The sequence below is a fragment of the Megascapheus bottae genome, chromosome 1, assembly GCF_031878675.1.
Source record: "Megascapheus bottae isolate mThoBot1 chromosome 1, mThoBot2.hap1, whole genome shotgun sequence".
Classification (NCBI taxonomy): domain Eukaryota; kingdom Metazoa; phylum Chordata; class Mammalia; order Rodentia; family Geomyidae; genus Megascapheus; species Megascapheus bottae.
In genome coordinates, this window is record NC_143509.1 from 3,268,692 (window position 1) to 3,296,486 (window position 27,795).

Sequence of the window (27,795 nt, forward strand, 5' to 3'; positions counted from 1 at the left end):
GGTCCGGACGGCCTCTTCTGCGCAGACGCCAAAGTCGCCGGATATGGCATCTGGTCGGAAGGAAATGAAAGCCGGACCGTCGCCGGATGTTGCCGGCGCGCACCGGGGGCGGAACGTTGACGGGTGGGCGGGCCGCGCATGCGCACGGAGCTCCGGCCACGCCGCCTTAGGCAGCTCAGGTGGAGAGGGCGGGGTGCACCCGGGCCTTGGGGAGCCACTTTCAGCCCCCGTGTGTGTGTGGTCCGCGGCCTGGCAGGGCCTGATCCGCCTCTGTCCTCAGAGCGGGATGCGGTGACGCCCCTGAAGGACCATGGCGGCGGCCGACGAGCTGGCCTTCCACGGTGAGTGCGGTCCCGACGTGGCGGGAGCCCCCGCGCCTCCCCTGGCCCGAGCCTCCCACGCGGCTTCCAAGGCCTGTTTAAGGAGAACCCGCATCGGCCGTGAACTTTGACCCCCCCCCCCCGGAATCAACCCGGAAGTGAGACCCCCCCATCCCCAAAGCTTCCTCGCGTCAGTCACACCGCCTGCGGGCCCCGAGGCCTGAGCGCATCCCGGGAGAACCCCTCGATTGCAAATCCACAGCCACCAGGAACACGCCTCCCCCTTTCTCACGTCCCCAAACAGGAAGTTGAATAAGATGACCCCAGAAAGCCGAGTTGTCTCCAGTCCCCGCCACCCCCCACCCCACCCCCAAATATGCCTGTTTATATTCCCTCGCTGCTGTAGAATTCGAGGAAGCCACGAATCTTCTGGCCGAGACCCCAGACGCAGTCACCACCAGAAGTGATGGGCTGAGTCCACAGGATCATGTGACTGTGGCCGTGGGCTCTGGTGTTGGCTACGGGGCCGAGGATGAGGCGGAGGAGGAAGGGGACAAAACAGCGGTGAGTCCCCTAAGCGCTCCTTGCCTGTCTCCTGACCTCCCCCGGCCGAGCCAGTCTCTAGAGGCCGGATCTCAAAGTAACTGTTGTGCAGCTCCTACAGGAAGAGAAGCCCCCGCCGGGATTCTGGACCTTCGGTTATTACCAGAGCTTCTTTGATGTGGACACCAGTCAGGTGAGGCCCAAGATGCTATTGGGAGGGGCCCGGAGGGAGCCCCACTTTGGGTTCAGCTCTTATTGGCATTTACTGGGACTGGGCGCTGGTGGCAGCTGCAGAACAAGCTCCTCTTACCCAGCCTAGCAGAAGAGCTGTCTCAGCTGTGGTGACTGTCTGGGGGGAAACACAAGGATGCACCGCATGTGGTGTTGGGTCAAGGTGTTGGAAGGAAGGTAGTGCAAGAGCTTCCCAGCATTCCAGAGCAGCATATGTAGGTAAGGGGAGGCCTGGACAATCCAGGAGGCTGGCTGCCGCTGAATCTGAGGGGGGGACAGAGAGACAGAAGGGAGGTCACAAGAGACCAGTCACACAATATGGGTATGAATATATTATACAGATATGCATGTTATATATTCATATATATATATGCCTGTGCCAAATACATCATATGCATGTTTATACATACCCTTTTTGCCTGTATTATTATGTAGTAGGTAGCACAATTACATATTATATGTATATACTATATATGCATATACTTATATATAAAATTTTCTGGTCACTCATGGGCTTGAACAAAGGTGTGAACTCCGTCCCGCCCAAGAATTTTTGCTCAACACTAGTGCTCTACCACTGTGCGTCACAGTGCCTAGTGTTTTATTGGAGATCGTCTCACAGATTTTCCTGCCCTCATTGGCTTCAAACCACAGTCCTCAGATCTCAGACTTCTGAAAAGCTAGGATTACCAGTGAGAACTATCAGCTCCCAGCTATACATACATATATCTACATAGAGAGAGATATCTATCTATATGTATATATAGATACTTTTTTGGCCAGTCCTAGGGCCTGAACTCAGGGCCTGAACACTGTCCTTTGGCTTTCTCCAGGCTAGAGTTCTACCACTTGAGCCACAGCACCATTTCTAGCTTTTATCTATGTATGTGGTACCGAGGAATTGAACCCTGGTCTTTGTGCATGCTAGGCAAGCACCATTAGACTAAATTCCCAGACCTATATATAACCTTTCTGAGCCATTTTGAAGAGATTCTCAAGAGAATCTCCTGCCTCTGTTTCCCAAGTAGCTGGGAAGACAGATGGTGCCCCCATGCCCAGTTGGGGGCTGTTAAGGTGTTGGGTGTTTGATTCCAAGGGTGAAGCGGATCAGCAAGGTTTTAGGGGGAGAAAACGAACATACACAGGGACCACGGGACCCCAGGCCACCTGCCCTGGTGATCACCCCAGGCTAGAGAAGGGGCAGCCAAAAAGCAATGCAGTACTCAGAATGAGGGGGTGGCAGGCCTGGAAGCCAGCCTTGGGACACTGGTGGCAGGCTGAGCAGGGAAAGGGACTCTCAAGCCATGGGAATAGGTCAGAGGCCTAGAGTGGCATTTATGATGGCGTCTATGCAATGCTGTGAGGTGGAGACTGGAGAATCCTGAGTAGGAGACCAGCCCGGACTACACAGTGAGTTCAAGGAAAAATACACACACACACACACGCACACACACACACGCACACACACACGCGCGCACACACACACACACACACACACACACACACACGCACACGCAATCTGCAGGGCCTGTGAGAGCTTTTTCAGGGCACTAAGGCGAGGGAGAGGCTGGAGAAGAAACCCTCAGATCCAGGGAAGAGCCATGAGTGGGATTCCAGGCTGGCCCCTTGCTATGCTCTCCAGGTCCTAGACCGGATCAGAGGCTCCCTTATGCCCCGACCTAGCCACAACTTTGTGAGGCACCATCTGCGCCATCGGCCCGATCTATATGGTGAGTCACCTTCTCTATGGTGAGTTGGTGTGATTGGATCCTGGCACTACTCCAGCTCTGCTTGCTGTGGGGGCTTGGGAGAGAGCCATGCTGGCCTTGGGGGGCGGGGGGAGGTGGAGGGCTAAGGTCCTGGACTGGGTACAGGCCTGGGCTGCACACAACAGGGTCTTTGCTGTGAGTAGGATCCTGGGAAGGGGTTACTGGGGTCCCTCTGACCCCATGGAGAGTGAGACCAGAAGCCCAAGTAGAGGCAGAGGCAGGGTTTACTGACAGACTAGACAAGGGGCAGAGGCCCAGGGTACAGGTCAAGGAACCCATCTGTGTGCAGGTGGACAGCAGGTGACAAGAGGGGGCTGGAAAAGCCCAAAGTAGGGTGAGTGGGGCTCAGGCCCACGGCTCCCCAGCAGTAGAGCTTTGCCAACGCGATGAGGCAAAAGCAGAGTGTGGGGGGCGTGGAGTTGGCCCCAGGACCCACCCCGCCCCTCACACAGGCCCTTTCTGGATCTGCGCCACCCTGGCCTTTGTCCTGGCCATCACTGGCAACCTGACCTTGGTGCTGGCACAGAGGAGAGACCCCTCCATCCACTACAGCCCCCAGTTCCACAAGGGTGAGCAGGATGGGCGGGCTTGGCTCCCCGTGGCCATGGGTCCTGGGGACGGGGGCTGACTGGTGCTTTACCCCAGTGACTGTGGCAGGCATTGCCATCTACTGCTACGCATGGCTGGTGCCCCTGGCACTGTGGGGCTTCTTACGGTGGCGCCAGAATGTGCGCGAGCGCGTGGGGCCATACACCTTTCTCGAGACGGTGAGCATCTATGGCTACTCCCTCTTCGTCTTCATCCCCACTGTGGTGAGTAAGGCCAGCGGTGGGGAGGGGGCGGAGCTGGGGCGCCCACCTGGCCCACTCCTCAGCCTCCTGTCTCCCCCCAGGTCCTGTGGCTCATCCCTGTGCCATGGCTTCAGTGGTCCTTCGGGGCCCTGGCTCTGGCACTGTCCGCCTCTGGGCTGGTGTTCACCCTCTGGCCTGTAGTCCGAGAGGACACTCGGCTGGTGGCTGTGGCGCTGCTGTCCACGGTGGTGCTTCTCCACGCCCTCCTGGCCACAGGCTGTAAGGTACAGCTTGGAGGTGGTGGCAGAAGGGAGAGGGTTTGCACCTGGCTGTGCACTGACCGGAGGGCTCTGCCTGTTCAGTTCTACTTCTTCCAGCCGCTGCCCCCAGAGCCCGTGGCACCACCACCAGCAGCCGCATCACTGTCACCTGATGTCCTGCTGCTCTCCACCTTGCCCCGCTCCATGGCCACCTCCTAGAAGGCGAGGTGGCCTCCTTCCCCAGGGGATGCTCCTGGGACTCGTTCAGGCTGAACCTAAGGAGAAGTCGCTGGGCCTGTTTCTGACAGGCAATCTGGAACTCCATGGACCCCTTGAGACCATTCTGCTACTCTCCAGACTTTTCTTACAAAGCAAACACTTTTATTTTCTATGCAAAGATGATCCAGAGAATTTGTATAAAGGCAGGGGCAAAGCAGCCGAGCAGGAGACGTGTGGGGAGGCCTGGGCCGGCCCTCTCCCCAGGCCTGCTTCTGGCCTTGTGCATTCCCTGACTGGCTCCACCAAGCCCAGGGAGGCACTGAAGGGCAGCCCCAGTGGCTTCTGAGAGGCTGGGTGCTGGGAATGAGGGGGCAGAAGAAGAAAACTGCCTGTGCTGAAACATGTTTCCTTGTTTATTTTGCTTTTTTGTTGGGAGGGTGTGGGGTGGGGGTTGGGGAAGGGGTCCCTGCAAGGTCTCTTCCCGGGAAGGGAGGGACCAAAATGCCATCATGGTGGTCGGGACTGGAGCGTGAGTGTGGAGGAGTGCACAGGCCTAAGCTGGGGGGAAAGGACACCTTCCAGGACCCATCCTTGAGGTCCCACCAGCCTGGTGGCCTGTGGGGACCTCCCCTCTGGGCCGCTTTCAGTGGAGAGGACAGCAGAGGAGGAGGCGGCAGGCCGGGGACGGAGGGTCTTCAGATAGCGGGATGGGTTGTACATTCAACTGAGGTGAACCCTTTGGTGGGGAGGGGTCCCTCTTCCCCCTCCCCACGGAGCCTGGGGACAGGGCTGCTGGCTGCGCCCGGCCGGCCGGGGCTCTGAGGGTCTGTGGATTGACACTGGTTCTTTTCGTAAAAAAATAAAACTAAAAAAAGCAGCATGTCACACCCATGGTGACCACGGTGGCCTGGTAGTTGGAGGAGAGGTCCCGCCGGGCTGAGGCCGCCTTCCCACGGGGACAAGGGGACAAGGGGACAGGAGTGGGGCAGCCGATCCCCTCCTCCCACGCCCCCTCCCCAGGCGGAGCTGGGGGGAGGGGGGCCTGGCACCCCAATACATCCTGACGGGGCCAGGTCAGGCTGGAGGGCGGGCAGGAGGGGGAAGGCCCTCCCCCGACGTGGTCTGGTGTAAAACGTGGCAGCCACGCGCACTCGGGGCGGGAGAGGGCGGCGACGGTGAGTAGAAAAGAGTCCGAGTCCCCGTGGCACGGAGGGCTTGCGGGCGTCGCCCGGGCGGGCGTCACTTGTTTCCCGGCGCGGCGCGGCCGCCTAGCTCCCGTAGTGCATGGTGTTGGTGGGGATGGACATGGGCGACGCCATGGAGATGGCCGGGCCGCCCATGGTGAACTGGCTGTTGATGGCGTAGTGGGCGCTGGCGCCGCCGCCGCCGCCCTGGGCGCCCGAGGAGCCTGTGGGGCAGGCCGCGGGCACTGAGGGGCGCTGCGCCCCCCGCGCCGGCCCGGCCCCCCGCAGCGTGAGCGCGCGCAGGCGAGGCGGCAGCCCCCCGCCCGCCGCCGCCGCCGCCGGCCCCTCCAGCCCGTTACCTTGGACGATGCCCGTGCTCATTATGGAGCCCATCCGGGAGTGCGTGTGATTCACGATCCCCGTGTTGGCTGCACGGCGACAGGGGGGCGGAGGGGCGGGAGAGGGCATCGGCGTCACCCCCCGCCTGCCGGCCCACCCGCCACACAGCGAGGCAGACGGCGCCCGGCCCCCGCCCGGCCCCCACTCACCTAGAGGAATCAGGTTGTTGTGGCCCACGCCGGAGCCGCCGGCGATAACACTGCTCAGGTCGTAGGCGGCCGGCATGCCTGCGCCGGAGAGGGGGGTCAGGGGCGGGCGGGGGCGGGGGGGCAGGAGCGGCGGGGGGGACGGGACGGGACGGGGGCGGGGACTCACCGGCCACGGCCATCCCGCTGCTGAGGTTGTAGGAGCTGCCCGTGTTCCACATGCTCTCCGAGGGGGACGTGTAGTGGGAGCCGGGCGGGGGCGACGGCGTGGTGCCCGTATACCTGCGGCGGGCGGGCGAGCGAGGAGGGCGCGGGTGGGCGGGGCGCTGGCGGTGGGCGGGGCGCTGGCGGTGGGCGTGGCTGGTCGGGAGGGGCGGGGCAGGGGGCGGGGCACTCCTACCTGAAGAAGGGGTTCTTCAGATCCAGCAGGTTACTCGACTTGGAGCCCGTCTGGTCCACCTGGGCCACAATACTGATGTCGTAGCTCTGTCTGTGGGGGGCAGGCAGGGGGCTGTGAGGTGACGGGGGCCACAAGGACCCCAGAGGATGCTGGACCCCAACCCCACCCCCGGTGGCAGCGCACACCTTTTGTTGGCAATAAGGAGACATGTCCCTGAGAGCGTGTCCCCGGCCTTGGCGAACAGCGGTGACTGGAACAGGCACCGGACCTGGTACCAGTGGGTCAGGGGCTCCGTCGGGGCCGTGGACAGCCACACAGTCATTCTGTCAGGTAGAAACAGGCACATGCTTGCCACCACCCTGCATGCCTTTAGCCTGCCCCCAACTTCCTGCCCCTAGGCAGGCCCAGGCACACACGGGGTGGGGGGGAAGGGGTGTGGGGGGGGTTACACATGTACCCACGGGGTCACGGGGTGCCTGTATGACAAGAGACAACAGGACTGAGAGAGAGGGGTACTCAGAATGGGGTAGGGAATCCCCACACACACCATGGTCTCTTGCCTGAAGACACTGGCTACTGGATGGGACAGAGGAAGAAGCTGGGGAATGGCACCCCAATGTCCCAGCCCCCACAGCTGGGTTTGGCGGGGTTGCAGCCGCAGGGAGCCGCGAGGGGCCAGGACAACTTGTCTGCTCTGCGCACTCACATGGAGCCGATGAAAGCAACGTCAAACCAGAAGGCCAGGCCGTGGACCAGCCCTGAGTGCAGCATGTGGAACTTGAATGGGATTTCTATCCTGCAAGGCAAAGGCAGAGGTTTGCCAGGGAGGCCGAACAGGATTCTGGGAGAGGAGAGGAGAGGAGAGGCCAGGTGCCCCCCCACCCCATTCTGCCCTAGGACAGCAGGTAGCCGTGGGTCAGTGCTGGCCTTGACCTTCAGCGGACAGACCCAGGCCCAGGGAGGAGGGGTGCGGCCTGCTGTACCTGTGCAAATCTCCTTCTTTGGCTTCTAAGAAGTTCACTGTGTACTTGACAGACTTGGCCATCAGGATCCGAATGTCAAACGTATCCTGGGAGAGACAGAAGGATAACCTGGCTTTTGTCAGAGGCCAGGGAGGCAGAGGGAAGATCTGATTCTCCTTCTCAGCCTGGTCATGGCCTCAGCCATATCATCTGGCTAAATGGCTCAACCAGACTGCCTTTCTCACACATGAGGGGAGGACTGGCTGAGCCAAGGTAGTGAAAGGAATGAGGGGTCAGCTCTCAAAATGACAAGTGCTCACCAGCACGGTGGCCCATTCCTGTAATCCCAGCTACTCAGGAGGCCGAGATCCGAGGATCAAGGTGCAAAGGCAGCCGGGGAACAAAAGAACCTGAGACTCTTATCTCCAATTAACCTCTAGAAAACTGGGAAGCGGGGCTGTGGCTCCAGGGGTAGGGCGGTAGTTTTGAGCTGAAGAGCTCAGGGACAGTGCCCAAGGCCCAGAGTTCAAGTCCCACAACCGACCCCCCACAAAAAAAAGAGTATGAGTCACAAGGGGAAGCAGACAACTGGAAGCCCTATGACCCACAATAAACAAATAGGAAGATCATAATTCTAGGCCAGCCATGGAAAAGGAAAAGCAGATTAAAGCAGGTCAGGGGTATTTCTGGGCATTTCTGGGCATTTGACCCATGGGTGCATACCCATTCCTAATTAATTACTAATTAGTAATGTCAGTTCCTCTATCAACTGCCTGTGCCTAAGAATGAGATCAGGATCTTCAAGAGAAATCAGTAAGCAGGTTAGCAACAACAGCATGCTAGACTGGGGTGCAGAGGGAGACTTTCTACTCAGACTGAAGCTCCTGCCAGGAAGCCCACAAGCTGCACAGACTGCAAAGGAAAAATAATCAAGTGCCGAACGCACTCAGGGTTGTGGAGGCCAATGTCCCACTGAGAAGTAAAATAACATGGAGAGTAGCCCTTTTTCTGTCCCACATTTTTTTTCCCCTTGGGGAAGGAACAAAACAAGTTGCCTTGGTTTAGCAACCTCCAGGGGAAAAAAAAAGGAGGGGAACATTGAGAGAAAGAGGAGGGCTCAGAGTTGACAAAGCAGCTAGGAGCACACAAACCAGAAAGTGAAGGGAAATGGGATGACGGGTTTGTGTGCCCTCGGCCAGCCTGAGCTGCGTGTGTGTGGGAGCCTGGGGCTCCTAGGAGAAAAGGCTAAGCATGTTGACTGACAGGTCCTGGGGCGGGGCTTGGACGAGGTTGACTGTGAACTTGCACAGCTCTTCAGAATACTAACGGCTGGGCTGCACATGCAATCCCAGCCAAGGCATCCTCAAGGCCAAGACTTTGCCCATTTGGCTGAGGCAAAGAAGAAGAGGACTCCAGCTATCTTCTAGCAAGGAAAACATGAAAGAGATTGGCAAAATCCAGCGGTTTACACTGGAATTTGTGTACCAATATTGGGACTTGAACTCAGGGCATGGAGCTCTTGTTCAACTTTTTTGCTCTCTACCACTTGATCCACACCTCCACTGCCAGCTTTTTGCTGGTTAACTGAGATAAGAGCCTCTCCGATTTGCCTGCGTAGAAGCAGAATCTTTATTTTCAGGACCTGGCCTCCAGGGTAGCTAGAATTATAGTGCTTAAGTTTGGAGATAAAAGCCTTATAGTGGGGGCCAGGAGTTTGGCCTAGTGGTAGAGTGCTTGCCTAGCATGCACAAAGACCCAGGTTTGATTTCTTGGTGCCATATACATAAATTTTTTTTTTTTTTTAAAAGCCAGAGAAGTGGCACTGTGGCTTAAGTGGTAGGGTGGCAGTAGCCTTGAGTTGAAGAACTCAGGGACAGTGCCCAGGCTCAGAGTTCAAGCCCCACAACTGAAAAAAACAAAAAACAAAAAAACCAAGTCAGAAGGCCAGGCGAGGGGGCTGAAGCCCATGACCCTAGCTACTCAGGAGGCTGAGATCTGAGGATTGCATTTCAAAACCAGCCGGGACACTAAAGTCTGTGAGACTCATATCTCCAATTAACCACAAAAAAACTGGAAATAGCACTGCGGCTCAAGGTGATAGCCTGAGCTGAAAAGCTCAGGGACAGCACCCAGATCCTGAGTCTAAGCCCCGGGACTGGCAAAAAAAAAAAAAAAAAAAAAGAAGAAGAAAAAAAAGCCTGTAATACTTGCTCCTCCATGCACTGTCAGTAAAGCACTGACAAGTCTTTGTGAACATTTCTGCCCAGGCAGGCCTAGAACTGCTCTACTCCTGTTTTCAGCCTCCCATATTCACCTATTTATTTGGTACTGGGACTGAACTCAGAGACTCACATATGCTGGGCAAGCCCTCACCACTTGAGCCATGCCCCCCAGCCCATCTGCTTAGTCTTGGGACTTGAACTCAAGGCCTAGGTGCTGTCCCTGAGCCTCTTTGTGCTCAAGGCTAGCGCTCTACCACTTGAGCCACAGTGCAACTTCCAGCTTTTTCTGAGTAGGTTTTTGGAGATAAAAAGTCTCACTGACTTTCCTCCAGGCTGGCTTCAAACTCCAGTCCTCAGACCTCAGTTTCCTGAGTAGCTCGCATCACAGGTGTGAGCCACCAGCCCACCCTTAAGTCTGTTTTTGAGATAGGGTCTCACAAATCACTTTGAACTGGGCTAGGACAGTGACCCCTTTTTCTTCTCCCAAATACCTGGTATTACAGGAATACACTGCCACACCTGACTTTTTTTTTGGGGGGGGGGGCTTAAGGGGGCTTGACCTGGGCCTGGGCACTGTCCCTGAGATCTTCAGCTCAAGGCTACCTCACCCTACCCGCCAGCCAAGCCCCACTCCTCATTTTCTAGAAGTTGGTTGGAGATAAGAGTCTAAGGCTCTTTTGTGCCCTGGCTGGCTTTGAGCCTTGATCCTCCGACCTCAGCCTCCTGAGTAGCTGGGATTACAGGCGTGAGCTACCGTGCTAGGCTATGCTTGACTTTTTTAAAGGATCGCTTAGTGCTTCCATCACCTGCCCCAGGACCGGGAGATTTGAACTCAGGGCAAACTCAGACCAAATGCTCTACCACTTGAGCTCGGTCTCCAGTCCCTTGTGCACTAGTTACTTTTGCAATGGGGCCTCACTTTATGCCTAGGTCAGGCCTTCAATCTTCCTACTTGTACTCCCTTGTGTCACAGGAGACGGTGAGGGGGAAGCGCTGCACACCATGCAGAGATGGAATCTCATGAACTCTCCTACCCAGGCTGGCCTTGAAGTCTGTGATCCCCCAGTCTTAGCTCCAGGTAGTTTGAACAGGCTTGAGGCACTATGCTAGGTCTTTCCTGGGTTTTGTGGGGGGTTTTAAACAGCTATCAATGAGGACACATATAAATAGAAGTTCATTAGGAACCTGAGTCCAAATGGTTATGGGCTGCTATCCTAGAGGGAAATTGGGAAATATGCCAGGCAAACAATAGGTAAAGACTATTACCAAATATCTCACATGCTGAAAAGGACCAAGGTGATTTAAAGACAAAGAACGCCTGGAAAGACAGTAATAAAGAGATTTTCTGTAGAGTTTTGGGTTTTTTTGTTGTTTGTTTGTTTGTTGTTGTTTTGCCAATTTAGGGGCTTGAGCTCCTGGGAAGTGTCCCTCAGATTCTTTTAGCTCAAGGCTAGCCCTCCATCACCTGAGCCACAACACCACTTCTGGCTTTTATGTGGTAACCAAGGAATCAAACCCAGGGCTTCATGCATGCTAGGCAAGCACTCTACCACTAGGCCAAACTACCAGTCTTGTTTTTGTTTTTGTAGGTCATGGGACTTTGAACTCTGGGCCTGGGCTCTGTCCCTGAGCTCTTCAGCTCAATGCTACCACCCTATCCCTGGAGCCACAGCTCCACTTCCAATTTTCTGGTAGTTAATTGGAGGTAAGAGTCTCACAAACTTCAGTGCCCAGGTTGGCTTTGCCCAGTGATCCTCAGATCACAGCCACCTGAACAGCTAGGATTATAGGCCTGAGTCATTGAGCACAGCTTCTGTAGGGTTTTTGGAGTGTTTTTTTGTTTGTCTTTTCATCAGCCATAGGGCTTCGAGGTCCTGAATGCTGTCCCTGAGCTCTTGTGCTCATGTCTCAGAGCCACAGCTGTACTTCTGCCTTTTAGTGGCTCACTGGATGTAAGTCTTTTTCCTGCCCACACTGGCTTTGAACCATAACCCTCCTGAGTAGCTAGGATTACAGGTCTGAGCCACTGCGTCCGGCTTTTGCCTATGGTTCTTTACGCTGACGTTCAGTTAATGAGGCATAACCACGAGGCTTTACCAAGGGATCAAGACGCCATAATCAAGAGTCAACAGAAACACATCTACATTCCACAGATGCTGCTGCAAGCCATCACACACACACACACACAACTGAGATTTGAACTTAGGCCTTTAACATATACTCGGGTTGCTTGGCTAGCAAGAATGTACTTATATCTGAATGTGACTACTTTGGAGACAGAAATTTGTGGGCTTTTCCGCCTGAACTGGCTACCTGTGAATAATGAACCCTAAGATCTCAGCCTCCCACTGAGTATCCAGAATTACAGAAATGAGCTACTGCATCCAGCTTACTTTAAAAAGTTTTTGTGAGGGGTTGTTTGCAAACAGCTGGAGATGTACCTAAGGAACTGGAGGTCAAATCCCAAGACCATGGGTTACGTTTCCTACAAACCCAAAACATAAAATACAAAAAAAAAGAGGAGAGGGTCAGGAGTTTGGCCTAGTGATAAGAGTGCCTGCCTGGCCAGAAGTGGTAGAGCTTCAGCCTTGAGAAAGCCCAAGACGGTGCTCAGGCCCCAAGTTCAAGTCCCAGGACTGGCAAAAAAAAAAAAAAAAACGTTGTACACTGGTTGCTCACATCTGTAATCCTAGCTACTCAGGAGGCTGAGATGTGAGGATCAAGGTTCAAAAGCCAGTCCGGGCACAAAAGGACCTGAGACTTTTATAACCTCTAGAAAACAGGAATGGGGCTTGGCTCAAAGGTAAGGTAGTACCCTTGAGCAGAAGAGCTCAGGGACAGCGTCCACCAGGGATAGGGTGGTAGCCTTGAACTGAAGATCTCAGGAGTTCAAGCCCCAGGAACCCCCCGCCCCCAAAAGAAGAAGTGTCTCTGTGACAAAAGTTTAGGGACAGCACCTAAGCTCTGAATACAGGACCCATGACCGACAAAAACATCTGAGCACTTTTGGCTAAGCTGTAATAGTCGTTACTCAAAAGGCTGAGATCTGAGGCTCACAGTGCAAAGCCAGTCCTAGCAGGAAAGTCCGAGGGACTCAACTCCAATCAACTACTCAAAAAAAGAAGAGGCAGAAATGCTTGAGGCTCCAGTGGTGGCGTCAGCCTCGGGCAAAAGCAGCTCAGGGAAAGTGCCCACGCCCTGAGTTAAAGCCCCAGGACTGGCAGAAAAAAAAACTGCTGGTGGCTCACACCTGTAATTCTAGCTACTCAGGAGGCTGAGGTCTGAGGATCACAGTTGAAAGCCAGCCATGAGACTCTTGTCTGTAATTAACCACTCAAAAACTGGAAGTGGAGCTGGGGTTCAAAGTGGTAGAGCCACTAGCCTTGCGTAAAAGGACTGAAAGACAGAACCCAGGTCCCAAGTTCAAGCTGCATGACTGACCAAAAAAAAAAAAAAAAATGTAGTTTCCATTGAAAATGAAACAAAAACAGTGTAAAAAGCCAGAGCTTCAAACTATGATCCTCAAATATCAAACTCTTGAGTAGCTAGGATTTCAGGCCTGCGCCACCAGCCCACAGCTTTGAGACCAGGACTTATTATACTAACTAAGATGGGCCTTGAACTTGAGATACTTTTGCCTTTATCTCCCAGGTGCTAGGATTACAGGAGCACATTCTGACCCTTGGCTTTGTTAATGGTCATTACTTCTAAAGATCAGGCATTTAAGCAGCCATTAAAACGAAAATCTCCGTGACTGAAATCAAATCAGTTCACCAAGGGTCAATTTCCCCATCAACAGGCAATCTACAGCGGGGGGGGGGGGGGGAGAGGGAGTATGGAAGTGGGGAGAGTGAGGAAACGGAAAGGGGGGATACCTACCACCACAGGCTGCCGGAAATACTCGTCCACAGCAGCACCTCGAAGGGCTGATAGGTCGACGCCGTGGAAAGATGGCTGATACCTGCAGAGGGCCCCCGCCCCAGCCGGAAAGGTCACCAGTGGCAGGATGGCAGGGGCAGCAGAGCCACCCTGCCTTCCCTCCTAGCTGGCCCTGGTCCACCCGAGGGTGAGGAGGGTGAGGAGAGGCGGCTCACCGGGCACACTCACCAGAAGTTGGCCTTTGTGAACTGCTCCATGTAGAGTTGCTCATCCGTGAAGGGTGCCAGGTGGACGTCGCCAATGGTGGGGAACATGTTTCCTGGGGGTGGGGAAGGGAGGGGTGCTGGCTTCAGGGCAGCACAAAGCACAGGACCATACTGAGCTTCCAGAAGCTTCAGCCTGGTGACCCTCAAGCCTTTAGCAGGAGGGCTCCTTTCTACTCACGGGCTTGAACTTTCTCAAGGTTAGAACTCTACCACTTGAGCCACTTCAGCTTTTTCTATGTATGTGGTACTGAGGAATCGAACCTGGGTCTTTGTGCATGCGAAGCAAGCACTTTAACCACTAGGCCAAACTCTGAAAGCGCCTTTCTACTCTTTTATATTTGAGTCTATGCAGCCATTCCAAAAAACCACTATGGAGCCAGGGTCTGGCGGTCCCGCCTGTCATCCTAGCTACTCAGGAGGCTGAGAACTGAGGATCATAGTTCCCAGCCAGGCCTGAGCAGGAGAAGTCCATGAGATACACACACACACACACACACACACACACACACACACACACACACACACTTTAATGAGTAAAATCGGTCAAGTCTGCCCACGAAGGGGCTCAGCTGACATCTCCACAGTGCACATACTCCATAGCCACTGATTTCTGGGGAAGCCACGGCCTCAGCAAAAAACCCCAGGAAGGGATCACCTGTCCCTGTCACCAGGGCCAAGGGGCAGGACAGGAGCGGAGGATACCGGGCTGCTTTAACAGAGGGTGCACGGGCTGGCTGGGGTCCCAGGGCGACAGCCACTGGGGTCACCCATCCAGGGCAAGGAGTGGCCTCGCCTGAGATGCAGCAGCCGCCGGACACTTGCCTCCACTAATGGCGGATCCGAGAGGGAGCTCCCCTGTAGCCCAAGAGCTTGGGCAGAATCCGGCCCGCCACGGAGAGTCGCCACACGGGCTGGGCCCCGTGCCGGAGGGGTGGACTCGCCCCGCCATGGACACAGGCTGGACGGGAGCCACAGCCACCCGGCGCACGCGCACATCCACGTCCCCAGCGCCTCTGCAGGCGCCGCCCCGCGCGGCCGGCCGGCCTCCTCCCTCGCCCGGCCCCCCCCAGCGCTCACCGCTGGGTTTCAGGTACTTCTTGGCATGGAGGTAGCTCTCGAGCATGCGCTCGTTGAAGAGCATGTAGCCCATGGGCTCGGAGATGATGACGTCCACCTGCTCGGGCAGCGACACCTCCTCCACCTTGCCGGGGATGACCACGATGCGGTCGGTCAGGTTGTTGCTCTTCACCAGCACCTGGGGGGGGCGGGTGGGGGGCGGCGGGGTCACAGCCTGCCTTGGCCCTGGGCACCCCAAGAGAGGAGGGGGAACTGGGGGCAGCGACCGCCAAGTCACCTGAGCCGGCCGCAGGGGTGCGCAGGCGCAGGGCACAGCTCAGCACACGCCAGCTGGCCACAGGGCGAGGGGCGTCTCTATGGGACAAGGACCCAGGACCCCTCCGGGGGTTCCACGCAGGCCCAGCAAGGCACTCACTGCAAGACCATGGGCCTCAGAGCAGGGGAGGGCAGGGACCTGCTCGCACCTCCGGGGACACGGAGGTCACAGATGAAGGCTGGGACACACGTGTGACACTGACCTCAGCGTGTTGGGCCATGGTACTGGCCTCCACTGCATAGATTTTCCTGGCTCCAGCTTGGGCAGCGAAAAAGGAGAGAATCCCAGAGCCACAGCCAACATCGAGAACGATCTGAGGAAATGACACGCACGTGGGAGGTGGACATGTGTGACCCTCACCCATCACCACACCCGGCACACGTGCCGAATGCCACCAAAGCCAGGTGCTGGCGGTTCACCTGTCATCCCAGCTACTCAGGGGCTGAGATCTGAGAATCGCAGTTCAAAGCCAGCCCAGGTAGGGAAGTCTGTGAGACTCTTACCTCTAGTGAACCAGGAAAAAAAAAAAAAAAAGGCTGGAAGCGGTGCTGTGGCTCAAATGGTAGAGTACCAAGCTTGATCAATAAAGCTAAGAGGCAGTGCCCAGGCCCTGAGTTCAAGCCCTAGGACTGGCACAAAAGAACACATACTGAATCCACTTAGAGAAAGGGAAGGGGGGAGACCAGGGAGGAGAGGAAGGGACACTGCTCCAAGCACGCTCTGTGCACATGTGCAAGTATCACATAGAAATCCTCCAATTGGCTGGGTGCGGTGGCTCAGACCTGCCATCCTAGCTGCTCAGGAGGCTGAGATCTGAGGATCAAGGTTCAAAGCCAGCCCGGGCACAAAAGGACCTGAGACTCTTATCTCCAATTAACCTCTACAAAATGGGAGGTGGGGCTTGGATCGAGGGTAGGGTGGTAACTTTGAGCTGAAGAGCTCAGGGACAGCGCCCAGGCCAAAGTTCAAGCCCCATAACCCCTCCCCCCCCACACACAAAGCTGATTGAGAGCATGAGGCATGAGGATGAGGCCCTGAGTTCAAGCCCTGGTACACACGTACACACACACATTTTTTTTTTTAATTTTTGCATACCGTCTTGTGATGCTGTCTCCCCTCCCTTAACTTTGTGCAAACAAGCCGTCAAAAAAGCCAATGACACCCCAAAGGCAAGGTAAACATTAATGTGCTTTTTTTTTTTTTTTTTTTTGCCGGTCCTGGGGCTGAATTCAGGACCCAGGCGCTGTCCCTGAGATCTTGTGCTCAATGCCAGTGCTCTACCCTCTTGTGCCAAAACACCACTTCCAGATTTCTATTTGGTGGTTAATTGGAGAGTAGAGTTTCACTGATTTTCTTGCCCAAGTTGGCTTTGAACTGCAATCTCCAGCTCTCAGCCTCCTGAGGAGTGAGGGTGACAGGTGGGAGCTATAGGCACTCAGCTGACGTGCTTAAGTGAGCATTTCAGATGCATGGAAAGGGCGTGTGTCTATTGGAGGTGTTATGGGAAAGTTGAATCAAGCATCCAGAGTTCAGCACTGATCTACAGCTGGATATTTGTGGCTGTCCTCAAAGACATTCTAAAGCTGGGAATGTGGCTTAGTGGCAGAGTGCTTGCCTGGTATGCATGAGGTCCTGTGCTCGATTCTTTGGTACCACGTTCACAAAAAATTAAAAATATATATATTTTTAAAAGGGAGGCCGTCTCTTGGGAAAAACAATTTTGTGAACCCCAAGGGTTCACAATATTTGTCACAATCACAACTCAACAGAGCTAAGGAGGACAAGTGTATGTTCAAAGACACATTAAGGGGACATAAAACTTACAAAGGATCATGCACAAGAACTTCTATTTTGTGGGGCCAGGAGTTTGGCCTAGTGGTAGAGTGCTTGCCTAGCATGCACGAAGACCCGGGTTTGATTCCTCGGTACCACATACATAGAAAAAAGCCAGAAGCCATGCTGAGGCTCAAGTGGTAGAAATCTAGCCTTGAGAAAGTCCAAGGATAGTGCTCAGGCCCAGAGCTTAAGCCCAGGATTGGCAAAAAGAACAAAAAACAACAAAAAAAAGAACTTCTATTTTGTTTAAAAACATAAAGCAGGGTGCAGTGGCTCACGCCTGTAATCCTGTGAGGATCAAGGTTCAAAGCCAGCCCAGGCACAAAAGCACCTGAGACTCTTATCTCCAATTAACCTCTAGAAAATGGGAGGTAGGGCTTAGATCAAGGGTAGGGTGGCAGCCTTGAGCTGAAGAGCTCAGGGACAGAGCCCAGGCCAAGTTCAAGCCCCATGACCCACCATAAATAAATAAATAAAACACAAAGCCAAGTGCCAAGTGGCTCAGGTCTATAAACCTAGCTACTCAAGAGGCTGAGATATGAGGATAGAGGGTCAAAGTCAGTCCAGGCGGGAAAGTCCCTGAGAGTTTTATCTCCAGTGAAGCACCAAAAAGCTGGAAGTGGAGCTGTGGCTCAAGTGGTAATCTGATAGCAGGGACAGCATCCAGGCCCTGAGTTCAAGCCCCAGACTAGCACCAGAAAAAAAAAAAAAGTTTGAGGGACCCTCATGCACGTTTCAACCAGTAGTTGGGTGCAACAACGTACACCTCTTAATTACCCCAGCTACTGAGAAAGCTGAGACTCCACAAAAATCAAGTCCCTACCTCAAAAATAACCAGAGAAGCCAGGCACGACAAGTTCCTGCCTGGAATCCTAGCTACTTAGAGGTCTCTGAAAGACCAGGTGGGGGATGAGTCAAGTCTGAGATCGGCCCAGGAAGAAAAGTTTCAGAGACTCCATCTCTAAAGAGATAAGCACAATGCCTGGCTGGAGGCATGGCTCAAGTGGCAGAGCACCAACTGTGAGCAGAAAAATTGAAAAAGAGGAGGAAAAGAGCATGGTTGTTGTAGTGCACTTAACTGTGACACGTCCTTAAGTTCAAACTCAGTATCACCAAGGACCACAAATGGCGAGGAGAGGAAGGGAGTAAGGAGGTGGGCATAGGAGCTAAGGAATGGGCTTGCCACAGGAGAGGAGGGGCGGGGCTTTGCCTTGGCCTTGATGGCAGTGGCAGCACCCCTCCCACTGGGGCTGGAGCCCCGCCCCTCACCTTGTCCTTGAAATCCGTGTGGTTCTGCAAGATGGCGCGCTGGTAGGTGCCGGTCCTCACGTAGTCCTGCATCATGTTCTGCTGCTGGGACAGGTAGCCATAGAACTGGAACAGAGACACAGCGATGGCACAGGGCACGCAACGGGGCTGGCTCGGGCACAACCTCCCTCGGGAGGCCCGGAGCCCGCTGGCATCTGCTCGCTGCTCCGAGGAGAGGGAGCTGGGGGGGCCCGAAGGCGGCCCCCCCCACCCGCGATGGCACACTGCCGCCGGTCACGGCGCGGAAGGACACAGGGAGACGCTGCCTGGACGAGGAGGCCACCCAGAAGATGGCAAGATTGGCCATCGGTGGGGTTATCGCATCTGGGGCCACCTGCCCCATCACGGGGCCCCAAAGAAGAAGAGGAACAGATGGAACAGAACCCCAGAGCTCAGAGCGCCAGGCAGGCAGGTGAGGTGCGGTGTCTCTCTGTAAAACAACAGGCGATCGGGAGGCAGCGTGGCACCTGGGCAGGGCCACAGGCTTTGGCATCAGGCAGACCTGGGCTTCCCATCTTGGCTCTGTTGCATAAGAGCTGTGTGACTTGGACCAAGTCACTTAACCTCTCTGAGCCTCAGTTTTCTCATCTGTAAAATGGGGACAATAACGGCACTTACCTCCTCGCGTTGTTGGGAGGGGCCGAGCGCTTCCGGGCACGTAAGAGCACTCAGGCCGGGCCTGGCACACAGTGCGGGTTCAGGACATGGCTACGGCTGTGGCCTGGGGATCTGAGCTTCACCCGCACTCAGATCCTTCCAGCAACCCTCTCCATCTCCACGCTTCACAGATGAGGAAACTGAGGCCCAGCAGGTGGAGGGCACCTGCCCGAGGCTATGCAGCTAAGTAAGGGACAGAGCAGCCAGGGCAGGCACCGGGCACGGGGGGCCCAGGGCGGGTGCCCACCTACCTGGAAGTACTGGACAGCCGAGGACTCTTCTGTCCGCTCGCTGAACACGGAGCGCTCCAGCGTGTGCCCGCGGCACGTCTTCAGAATGTTGTAAAAGGAACAGAAGTCTGAAAGTGGGGGGCCGGGTCACCGCCCAGGTGTCTGGCACCATGGAGGGCCGGGGGGGAGAGAGGGGTGACCTGGACAGGAGGGGGGTTTCTGTCTACCCAGAGCCCCAGTGACTGACAATTCTTGTCTCCTGTAACTGCTCAGACTGGGGGACACGGGAAGTTGGCAGCCAGGATGGGGCCATGAGGGCAGCCTGCCCCACCCCAAAAAACAGCATGGTAGAGCTTACCAGGGGTCCCAGGCCTCAGAACCCCACCAACTAAACCTGAGCCCAACCCCAGATGCCAATGGTGGGGTCTGTTTATGGCAGTGCACACAGGGAGTTACCCCAACATTTCATAGGACGGATAAAGTCCACGTACCCAGAGAAGTACATTAGGGACCCGCCGTCACCCTGCCTGGGAGAGGAAATGCTATATGGTCCCCTAAAATCAATTTATTGGGACCGGAAGTTAGGCCTAGTGGTAGAGTGCTTGCCTAGCATGCACAAAGACCAGGGTTCGATTCCCCAAGTACCACATACATAGAAAAAGCCAGAAGTGGTGCTGTGGCTCAAGGGGGTAGAGCTCTAGCCTTGAGAAAAGTCCAGGGACAGTGCTCAGATTCTGAGTTCAAGCCCCAGGCCTGGCAAAAATAATAATAGTTTATTTATTCACATACCCCCCACCCCCACCCCTACACCTCTGGCAGAACTCGGGTTTAAAACTTAAGGCCTAGTGCTAGTTTGGTAGGCCAGGGCCTCCTTTTTCTCTGCCGGGGGGGGTGTTCTAAGACTCAGACTCAAGCTTACTCGCTGTCTTGTGGGGGCCGGGAGTTTGGCCAGAGGTAAAGTCTTGCCTAGCACACACCAAGACTTACATCTGATTCCTCAGTGCCACATACATAGAAAAAGGCGGAAGTGGTGCTGTGGTTCAAGTGGTAGAGCTCTAGCCTTGAGAAAGCCCAAGGACGGTGCTCAAGCCCAGGACTGGCAAAAAACAAAAAACAAAAAACAAAAAAAACCCACACACAAAAAAGGTTGCTACCTTTTTCTCAAAGGCTGAAGCCCTACCACCTGAGCCATGCCTCTAACCCATGCTTTTTTTTCAGATAGGGTCTCTTGCTTTTGCCAGAGAGAGCCTCTAATCACAAATGCTCCATTTTCACTTTTAAGTAACTGGGATTACAGGCATATACCACCATGTCCAGGTAAAGGGAAGCCTGGTATGGCACCATAGGTCTATAATCTCAGCACTTCAGAAGCTGAGGCAGAGTGCTTTTGATTTTTGAGTTCAAGGCCAGCCCAGACCCTGTCTCAAAACCAAAAATCCCAAAAATCCCTGGCCGGGTGCAGTGACTCACACCTGTAATCCTAGCTACTCAGGAGGCTGAGATCTGAGGATCAGGGTTCAAAGCCAGCTCAGGCACTAAAGGACCTGACACTCTTACCTCCAATTACCCTCTAGAAAACAGGGAAGTGGGGCTTGGTTCAAGGGTAGGGCGGTAGCCTTGAGCTGAAGAGCTCAGAGACAGTGTCCAGGCTGAGGTCACGCCCCATGACCCACAAAACAAGCAAGCAAGCAAAAACCCGAAAGAACATTAAATATGCTAGCCAGCCATCTCTACCATCCTTCTTCCCAATGTACCTGTCAACTCCTGACCCAAGCCATCCTTAGCTCTCTTTTTTAATTATTTATTTTGCCAGTCTTGGGCTTGAACTCAGGGCCTGAGCGCTGTCCTTGGTTTTCTCAAGGCTACAGCTCTACCACTTGAGCCTCAGCACCATTTCTGGCTTTTTTCTATGTATGTGGTACAGAGGAATCGAACCCAGGTCTTCGTGCATGCTAGGCAAGCACGCTACCACTAAGCCAAACTCCCAGCCCCTCACAGGGACTTTCTACCCGAGGTGGCTTTGAACCGTGATCCTCAGATCCCAGCCTCCCGGGGAGCTGGGGTTACAGACGTGGTGGTTGTTGTCTCGTGACACAGCCCAGGCCTGTGGGAGCGTAGGGGAGGGTGGGGCGCGGGCTGGGCGGGGCGGGGCACCTACCGCTGGGAGTGGCAAACTGGATGAGGACGCTGTTGCAGCCCAGCGTGACGATGAAGGACTGGCGGCCCACGCGGCTGCACTCGGTCTCTCGGGACACTGAGCACTTGAACACACACACATCTTCATCTGCGGGGCAGAGGACCCCCGGGCATCAGCAGTGGCACCCTGCTGGCTTACCTGTCCCCTGCTTCACCCCACTGCAACCCCCAGATTCTCCTGGGTCCCTCAGGCCCAGTGAGGAGGGAGGAGGAGGAAGATCGACAAGGACTGTGGCACAAGATCAGGGACAGGCTTCATTAGTCACCCCCCCCCCCCCGAATTATCTCCCTTACCAGTCACCACACCCTCAGCTCTGGTCCTCCTATGCTACAGGGGACGGCTGGAGACTGCGGCCTTTACCACCACTACTATTAGTATTACTCTTACCAATAGTATTATTTACTGCTGCATTCACTAGGTCTTGAGCTTGTCAGGCTAGTGCTCTACCACTTGAGCAGAGACTCCAGCCTGGTTTTTGGCTGGTTATTTCGCAGAGTCTCAAGGGGGCTGGGAATGTGGCTTTGTGGTAAAGTACCTGTGGATAGCATGCATGAAGCCCTGGGTTCGGTACCTCAGTACCACATATACAGAAAAAATTGGAGGTGATGCTGTGGCACGAGTGGTAGAGCACTAGCCTTGGGCAAAACAGGCTCAGGGACAACGCCCAGGCCCTGAGTTCAAGACCTAGGGTTGGCCAAAAAGAAAAGGTCTCAAGGACTTTTCTACCCTGACTGGCCTTAAACTACGACCCTCTAGATCTCAGCCTTCTGAATGGCTAGGATTACAGGCATGAGCCATCTTCTCCATCCTTGTCCCTTCAGAACAGCTCAACAGAAAATGAGTGGCAGGACATGGAGCAACCTGATGTGACAGAAAGGGTCTTTAAAAGCCTCTCCAGGCCAGAGGCCGGTGGCTCACGCCTGTAATCCTAGCTACTCAGGAGGCTGAGATCTGAAGATCATGATTCAAAGCCAACCAAGGCAGGAAAATCTATGAGACTCTCATCTCCAATTAACTACAAAGCAGCAGGAAATGCAGCTGTGGCTCAAGTGGTAGAGCACAAAGGCTCAGGGACAGCACCTAAGGCCCTGAACGCAAGTCGCAGGACCGACACAAAAATTTCTAAATAAAACAAGAAAATCCCATTTAAATTGTTCTAAGAAGGTAGATCATACATTGTAGGATTGCACGGAAACATCAGAACTCATCACATAAAACAGTTTCCAATCACTCTCGATAGCCAACATGATCAAGAAATACAACAGAGTGGGAGGAGTCATGCTTCCCAATTTGAAAATGTACTGCGAAGGGATGAAACTGGCAAAAGAACAAACAAGTCAGTGGGATAGAATCAGAGTCCAGAAATAAACCCTCCTATTTAGGCTTAATTGATTTGACAAGGATGCCAAGAACACTGAATAGAGAGAATAAGTCTCTTCAGCAAAGGACAATTCCTATCTAGATATCTACCTGGAAAATGAAGAAACTAAATCCCTGGCTCACACCACAGTGACCCTGGGCTCATTTACCAGGGGTTCACAAACTAAACGCAAGAGCCAAAGCTATCAACTCTTAGAAACCAAACCACAGGGGTAAAGCTTTGAGCCTTCGGATTTGGCAATGGATTCCTAGCTGTGAAACCAAAAGTAGAAACAATGAAAGACAAAGGCATACAAAATGACATCATCAAAATTACAAGAGGAGGGCAAATAAGATCATTTGGTCCCAGGGTTCAAAAGCACCAGCTCGAGTGCTTGCCTAGCATGCATGAAGCTCTGGGTTCAATTTCTTGGTACCACATACACACAAAAAAAAAAGCCAGAAGTGGTACTGTGGCTCAAGTGGTAGAGTGCTAGCCTTGAGAAAGTCCAAGGACAGTACCCAGGCCCTGAGTTCAAGACAAAACATCAGCTCCATGCTGGTGGCTTAACCCTATAACCCCAGCTATTCAGAAGGCTGAGATCTGAGGATCCTGGTTTGAAGCCAGCCTGGGTAAGAAAGTGTGTAAGACTCGTACCTCCAACGAACCACCAGAAAACCAGAAGTGGCACCGAACGCGGTAGAGCACTAACCTTAACTAAAAGAGCTCTGGGACAGTGTCCAGACCCCCAGTTCAAGCCCCACCACCACCACCACCAACAAAACAGTAGCATATGGGCAAAACGGCCAAGTACTGTGCCAGTACTGGGGTTTAAACTCAGGGCCTCATGATCTCCCTTAGCTTTTTTAGCTCATGGCCAGCGCTGAGCTACAATTCCAGCCAGTTATTTCCTGGCTAATTAGAGATGGAATCTCACAGATTGAAGGGCTTCAAACCTGGATCCTCCCTCTCACCCTCCTATGCAGCCAGGATTAGATTAGGGCGGGGGGAGGTAAGGGCTGGGATACAAACTTTTGAGGCCTGTTGTTTAACTCTGGACTGGAAGAGTCAGGACACCTGTGGTAACCCAGATGAAGGTCAGAGAAAGAAGGCAGACAGACACAAAAGGTCACACAGTTAAGGAGTCTGCTCACAGGCCCTGGGAAGAGGAGGCAGAGGGGCCGAGCTGGCTGCTGGGGGTATGGGAAGCAAGTGTGGGAGCAGGGCTCAGGGGTGTGGGGTTTCCTTCTGGGGTGATGACAGGATTTTGGCACTATATAAAGGTCATAGTTACATAACACTGTGAATATGCTAAATGCCATTGAATTTTACACTTGAGATGATTTACTTTTAGAGGCCTACAAATACCTACCAGGCCTGGGCACTCCCCCCTCCAGACACAATCTGCACCCCAAGAAGGGCAAGCTCTTAGGAGCAGGGTGCACATGCAGGCAGGACCAGAACCCCCATTTTGTGAGTGGGTCGGGGAAGGAATGGCTCCTGTGTCCACGCCCCTCCTGGGCCAGGAGATAAAAGGCGATCTGGCAAGCAGAGCAGAGCCAGGGAGGGCCTGTTTACAAGCCAGGCGGCCTGGCAACCCAACTGGTTGCCTTAGGTGCCCCTGTGCAGCCTGGCGCCGGCTGGGCAATCACAGCACCTGTGGCTGCAGCCACTTGGCCGTGGGGAGCAGGCGGCGCTGGATGGGCATTCACATTGCTGATGGGCACAAATGGATGCAAAACAAATCCCCGCCAACCAAACCACCAACCGCTGCACCAGGCCCCTCGGACTTCTCAGTCTGCTTTTGGTGGCCACGAGGCTTGCCACCCAGCATTGCACAAACACCAGAAGCAGACCCCCCCACACACACAGAGGACCCCCCATCCTGACGCAGCCTCCCCCTGCCCTGCCCTGAAGTCCGGACTCAGGCATTTGTGTCTGCCCCGCCTCCCCACCCAGATGTTCCACCGGGACAAATGCACACTGTCTTCACAGCTTCCAAAAGTTCAGGATCTTTTCCAAAGTCATCCGGCAATTGCGGGGGTCTGGGGGGGGGAGGGGAGGCATGTAGGGGAAGCTAGAATACTGGGGCTCCAGGGTCACCCCTCCTACTGCACCCCAGGATTTCCCTGTGATCCCACAGAAGGCTTGGCCAACTTTCTCTGCAAAGGACCGGACAGGAACTATTTTCAGCTTTGCCAGAGTAAATGCAGCTCAGAAGGGAAACAGCTTGTCTAGATCGCACAAGCCCCTGGGATCCAGGGGGAAGGAGGGCCAGGTGACAGTGACTCACACCAGTAATCCTAGCTACTAAAGCAGTTGCGATCTGAGGATATTCCAAGTTCGAAGCCAGCCCATGACACTCATCTCCAGTTGGCCACTGAAAAGCCAGAAGAGGAGCTGTGTCTCAAGTGGCAGGGGGCTAGTCTTAAGCAGAAAAGCTCAAGGACAGCATCCAGGCCCTAAATTCAAGCCCCACGACCAACACAAACAAAACACAAAAACAGAAGAGGGGGGAGAATAGAAATCGAATTTATTTTTTGTTTTTGTTTTATGGGCAAGATTAATGTTGCAATGATTCCATTCTTTGCATGGGGCAAGTAAATGAGTGTGTTTATTTTTGCCAGTCCTTGGGTTTGAACTCAGGGTCTGGGCACTGTCCCTAGGCCACTTGAGCCACAGTACCACTTTCAGCTTTTTCTGTATGTATGGTACTGAGGATTCGAACCTAGGGCATACTAGCAGGCCATACTCCTAGCCCCAAAAATGAGTGTCTTGTGTGTCAATGAAACTTTACAAACCCAGGCAAAAGGCCAGGTGTGGCCTACAAGGTACGCAGGCAGATGTGCAGATGCAGGGCTGGGATGAAGCCCTTCTCCACCCACCTCTGCTCACTATGGGGACCACTCCCCATCCTACAGGAATGAGCGGGTGGCAGAGAGAGAATGCCCAGGTGAGGGGCTGGCTCATGGGCACTGTGGGGACCTGGTTGACCCAGCCTGGGCAGGAGACGACAACAAACCATGAAGGGAGAAGAGGGAGCCACAGAGAGCAGGAGACGCTGGCCGGCCGGCCAGGGAGTCTCCCTGTCCAGCTTCATAGACTTTCTCCTGTACTGGTGCCCATTCTGCTGTCCAGTGGGGTGCAGCTATGGCTCTACCCCATCAGAGAACTGAGTGAGGCAGGAGACTCCTTTCTCAGGCCAGGCGCCAGTGGCTCCTGTCTGGACTCTTAGTCACTCAGGGCTCACAAGCCTGGCCAGCATGTCCAGTCCAGCTGCCCGGCCTTTGCCCCTCCCTCCTCCAGCCATGTCCCCTCCCTGCCTGCCACCTGCTCCCACAGAGGTCCCTAGCACTTCCGCCAAGCCCCGCTGGCCTGCTCCAGAGCTTCTGGACACACATGGACGGCTCATGGGCTGCCGGCCTGAGTGGGGTCCCCAGTACAGAGGGGGCGGTGGCAGGATGTGGGAGCCTAGGGGGTCAGGCTCATGTGCTGGCCTGGGGAGCCTGAGAAATAAGCCCCCCCACACACACTCCAAAGAACCTTCCATCCCAGAGGGGGAACGGGATGGGACCTGGGGTGCACTGCACAAATGCAGGAAGATTAAACCAATAACTACAAAGAGACAGGCTTGGAAAAAGACACTGCCAAGGCCCCCCAGAACCAAGCCAGGAGCAGCCTGGGATTACAAACAGGAGACTTTACAAGGGGAGGGGAGGGGAGGGGAGGGGAGGGGCTGACTCCAGCGCTGGCCTCCCATTGTTTAGAAGCAGGCAGGCTCTGCAGCCCTAGGGGGAGAGGTCCCTGGGGTGTAGCAACTTTTCCTGTCAAGCCACTTTCTCCAGCGAGGGGTGGGGGGAGGTCTGCCCCCCCCCCAGTCTGGTCCTCCCTCCTGCAGTAAGCAGAGCTGGGCTGCAGGAGGTGTGATGGTAGTGGGGGGGGGTCAGGTTACTGGAGGGCCTGACTGGCATTCCAGGCTGGGCACCTGGGCCAGCCCTGGGGTCAGCCTGCCCCGGCAGAGTGGTCAAGCTTGAGCACGCTTTGGCACTTGCCGAGAAAAACAAAACGAGCCATTGCTTCCCCCGTGGCAGGGTGGGGTCACCGCAGATTGGAGGGAGCCTTAAGAAGCACTGTGGACACCAAGCCAGTCCCAGGACCCCAATACCTGGCCAGCCTGACAGAAGCCCCTCGAGGGTCTGTCTTCCCAGCCGAGGGGGGGGGCCCCACCACCGAGTCACGTGATCGACAGTACAGCTTTGTGTGTGAACACATGCGCACACGCGCCCAATCCTGCTAGGAAAGTTGCCTTGTTCTTCATTGGAAGTTTCATAGAGAGGAGTTCAGGCTTTCAGGGTGACCCCAGTGTGCGTGTAAAGTTACCCCAGGGTACAGTTACCCTGGGAGGGAGGTCTGATGTCAAGGGCCGCCCTGCCAGGGGGTGGAGGAGGGGGGCTGGTGATACTTACAGCTTTGTGCTTACTGGGCCAGTAGGTGCTCTACTAATTGAACCACACCCCTGCCACTTTTGCTTTCTTTGGGGGACAATGTCTTGCATGCCCAGGCCAGCTGGACAGCAACCTTATTTACCCTTCTGTTGTAGCCGGAAGGACAGACATTCACCACACCACCTAGGTCTTGGCTGCAAAGAGGTTTCCCAGCCTTCAAACCCAAATCCTCCAACTCTGTGCCTCCCAGGGAACTAAGATTACAAGCTGGGCCCTCGGTGCCGGTTTGAATTCTTAAAGTGGGGGTGGGCACCCCAGAAGCGTCTGGCATCCTAATATATTGCTAACTCTAATACTGACCTGAAGCCGCCAGGCTTGGGCCCAGACCACCAAGGGCCACTGCAGAGTCTCAGACCAGCTGCAGGAAGCTCGAGCCCCCCCGCCCTGCTCCCCCCCCACACCTCTTGGGCGACCCCGGGCTGGAGAAAGGCCTCTCACCCCGAGCGCTCTGAAGCTCACCAAATCAGCCAGGGGCTCAGATGCCCAGGCAGGCCTGGCGCTGGCCTCCCCTGCAGGGCGCCACTGCAGGGCAACCCCAAGAACAGAAGGACAAGACAAAGGCAGGGCCTGGCTTTTCGGAAAGGAAGGCCTGGGGCAATTACATGCAAATGTCTCCCGGTCCCTGCTAATCAGCTGCTGCCAGGCCCGGCTTTGTGGGCTACAAAAGGACAGCAGATGTGCCCAGGGCTTGGGCGCCAAGAGCTTAGTGGGTATTTGT

The 27,795-nt window shown here is 54.9% G+C and overlaps 2 protein-coding genes across 4 annotated transcripts in view; one reads left to right on the plus strand and one right to left on the minus strand.

The window, feature by feature from the left end:
• The first annotated feature begins 59 nt into the window (after positions 1-59).
• Positions 60-4,537, plus strand: Yipf2 (Yip1 domain family member 2). The gene is made up of 8 exons (XM_090337547.1): positions 60-341; positions 727-884; positions 976-1,056; positions 2,737-2,824; positions 3,316-3,432; positions 3,509-3,675; positions 3,756-3,938; positions 4,017-4,537. The coding sequence occupies exons 1-8, from the start codon at positions 311-313 to the stop codon at positions 4,131-4,133; spliced, it is 942 nt and encodes a 313-aa protein (XP_090193673.1). The 5' UTR covers positions 60-310; the 3' UTR covers positions 4,134-4,537.
• A 22-nt stretch (positions 4,538-4,559) lies between these two features.
• Positions 4,560-27,795, minus strand: part of Carm1 (coactivator associated arginine methyltransferase 1) — a 35,250-nt gene continuing 12,014 nt past the window's right edge. The window contains exons 2-16 of one of the 3 annotated variants that reach the window (XM_090336824.1): positions 21,174-21,299; positions 19,037-19,143; positions 18,090-18,194; positions 15,187-15,297; positions 14,669-14,846; positions 13,554-13,644; positions 13,326-13,407; positions 7,246-7,331; positions 6,969-7,058; positions 6,448-6,585; positions 6,263-6,352; positions 6,032-6,144; positions 5,866-5,943; positions 5,677-5,745; positions 4,560-5,541 (exon numbers count right to left, since the gene is read on the minus strand). In XM_090336824.1, coding sequence (XP_090192950.1) covers positions 5,402-5,541; positions 5,677-5,745; positions 5,866-5,943; positions 6,032-6,144; positions 6,263-6,352; positions 6,448-6,585; positions 6,969-7,058; positions 7,246-7,331; positions 13,326-13,407; positions 13,554-13,644; positions 14,669-14,846; positions 15,187-15,297; positions 18,090-18,194; positions 19,037-19,143; positions 21,174-21,299 — 1,604 coding nt within the window. In that variant the 3' untranslated portion in view covers positions 4,560-5,401. Of the gene's footprint in view, positions 5,746-5,865; positions 5,944-6,031; positions 6,145-6,262; positions 6,353-6,447; positions 6,586-6,968; positions 7,059-7,245; positions 7,332-13,325; positions 13,408-13,553; positions 13,645-14,668; positions 14,847-15,186; positions 15,298-18,089; positions 18,195-19,036; positions 19,144-21,173; positions 21,300-27,795 lie in introns of all 3 variants that reach the window. The other 2 variants (XM_090336829.1, XM_090336816.1) reach the window with 2 other exon arrangements.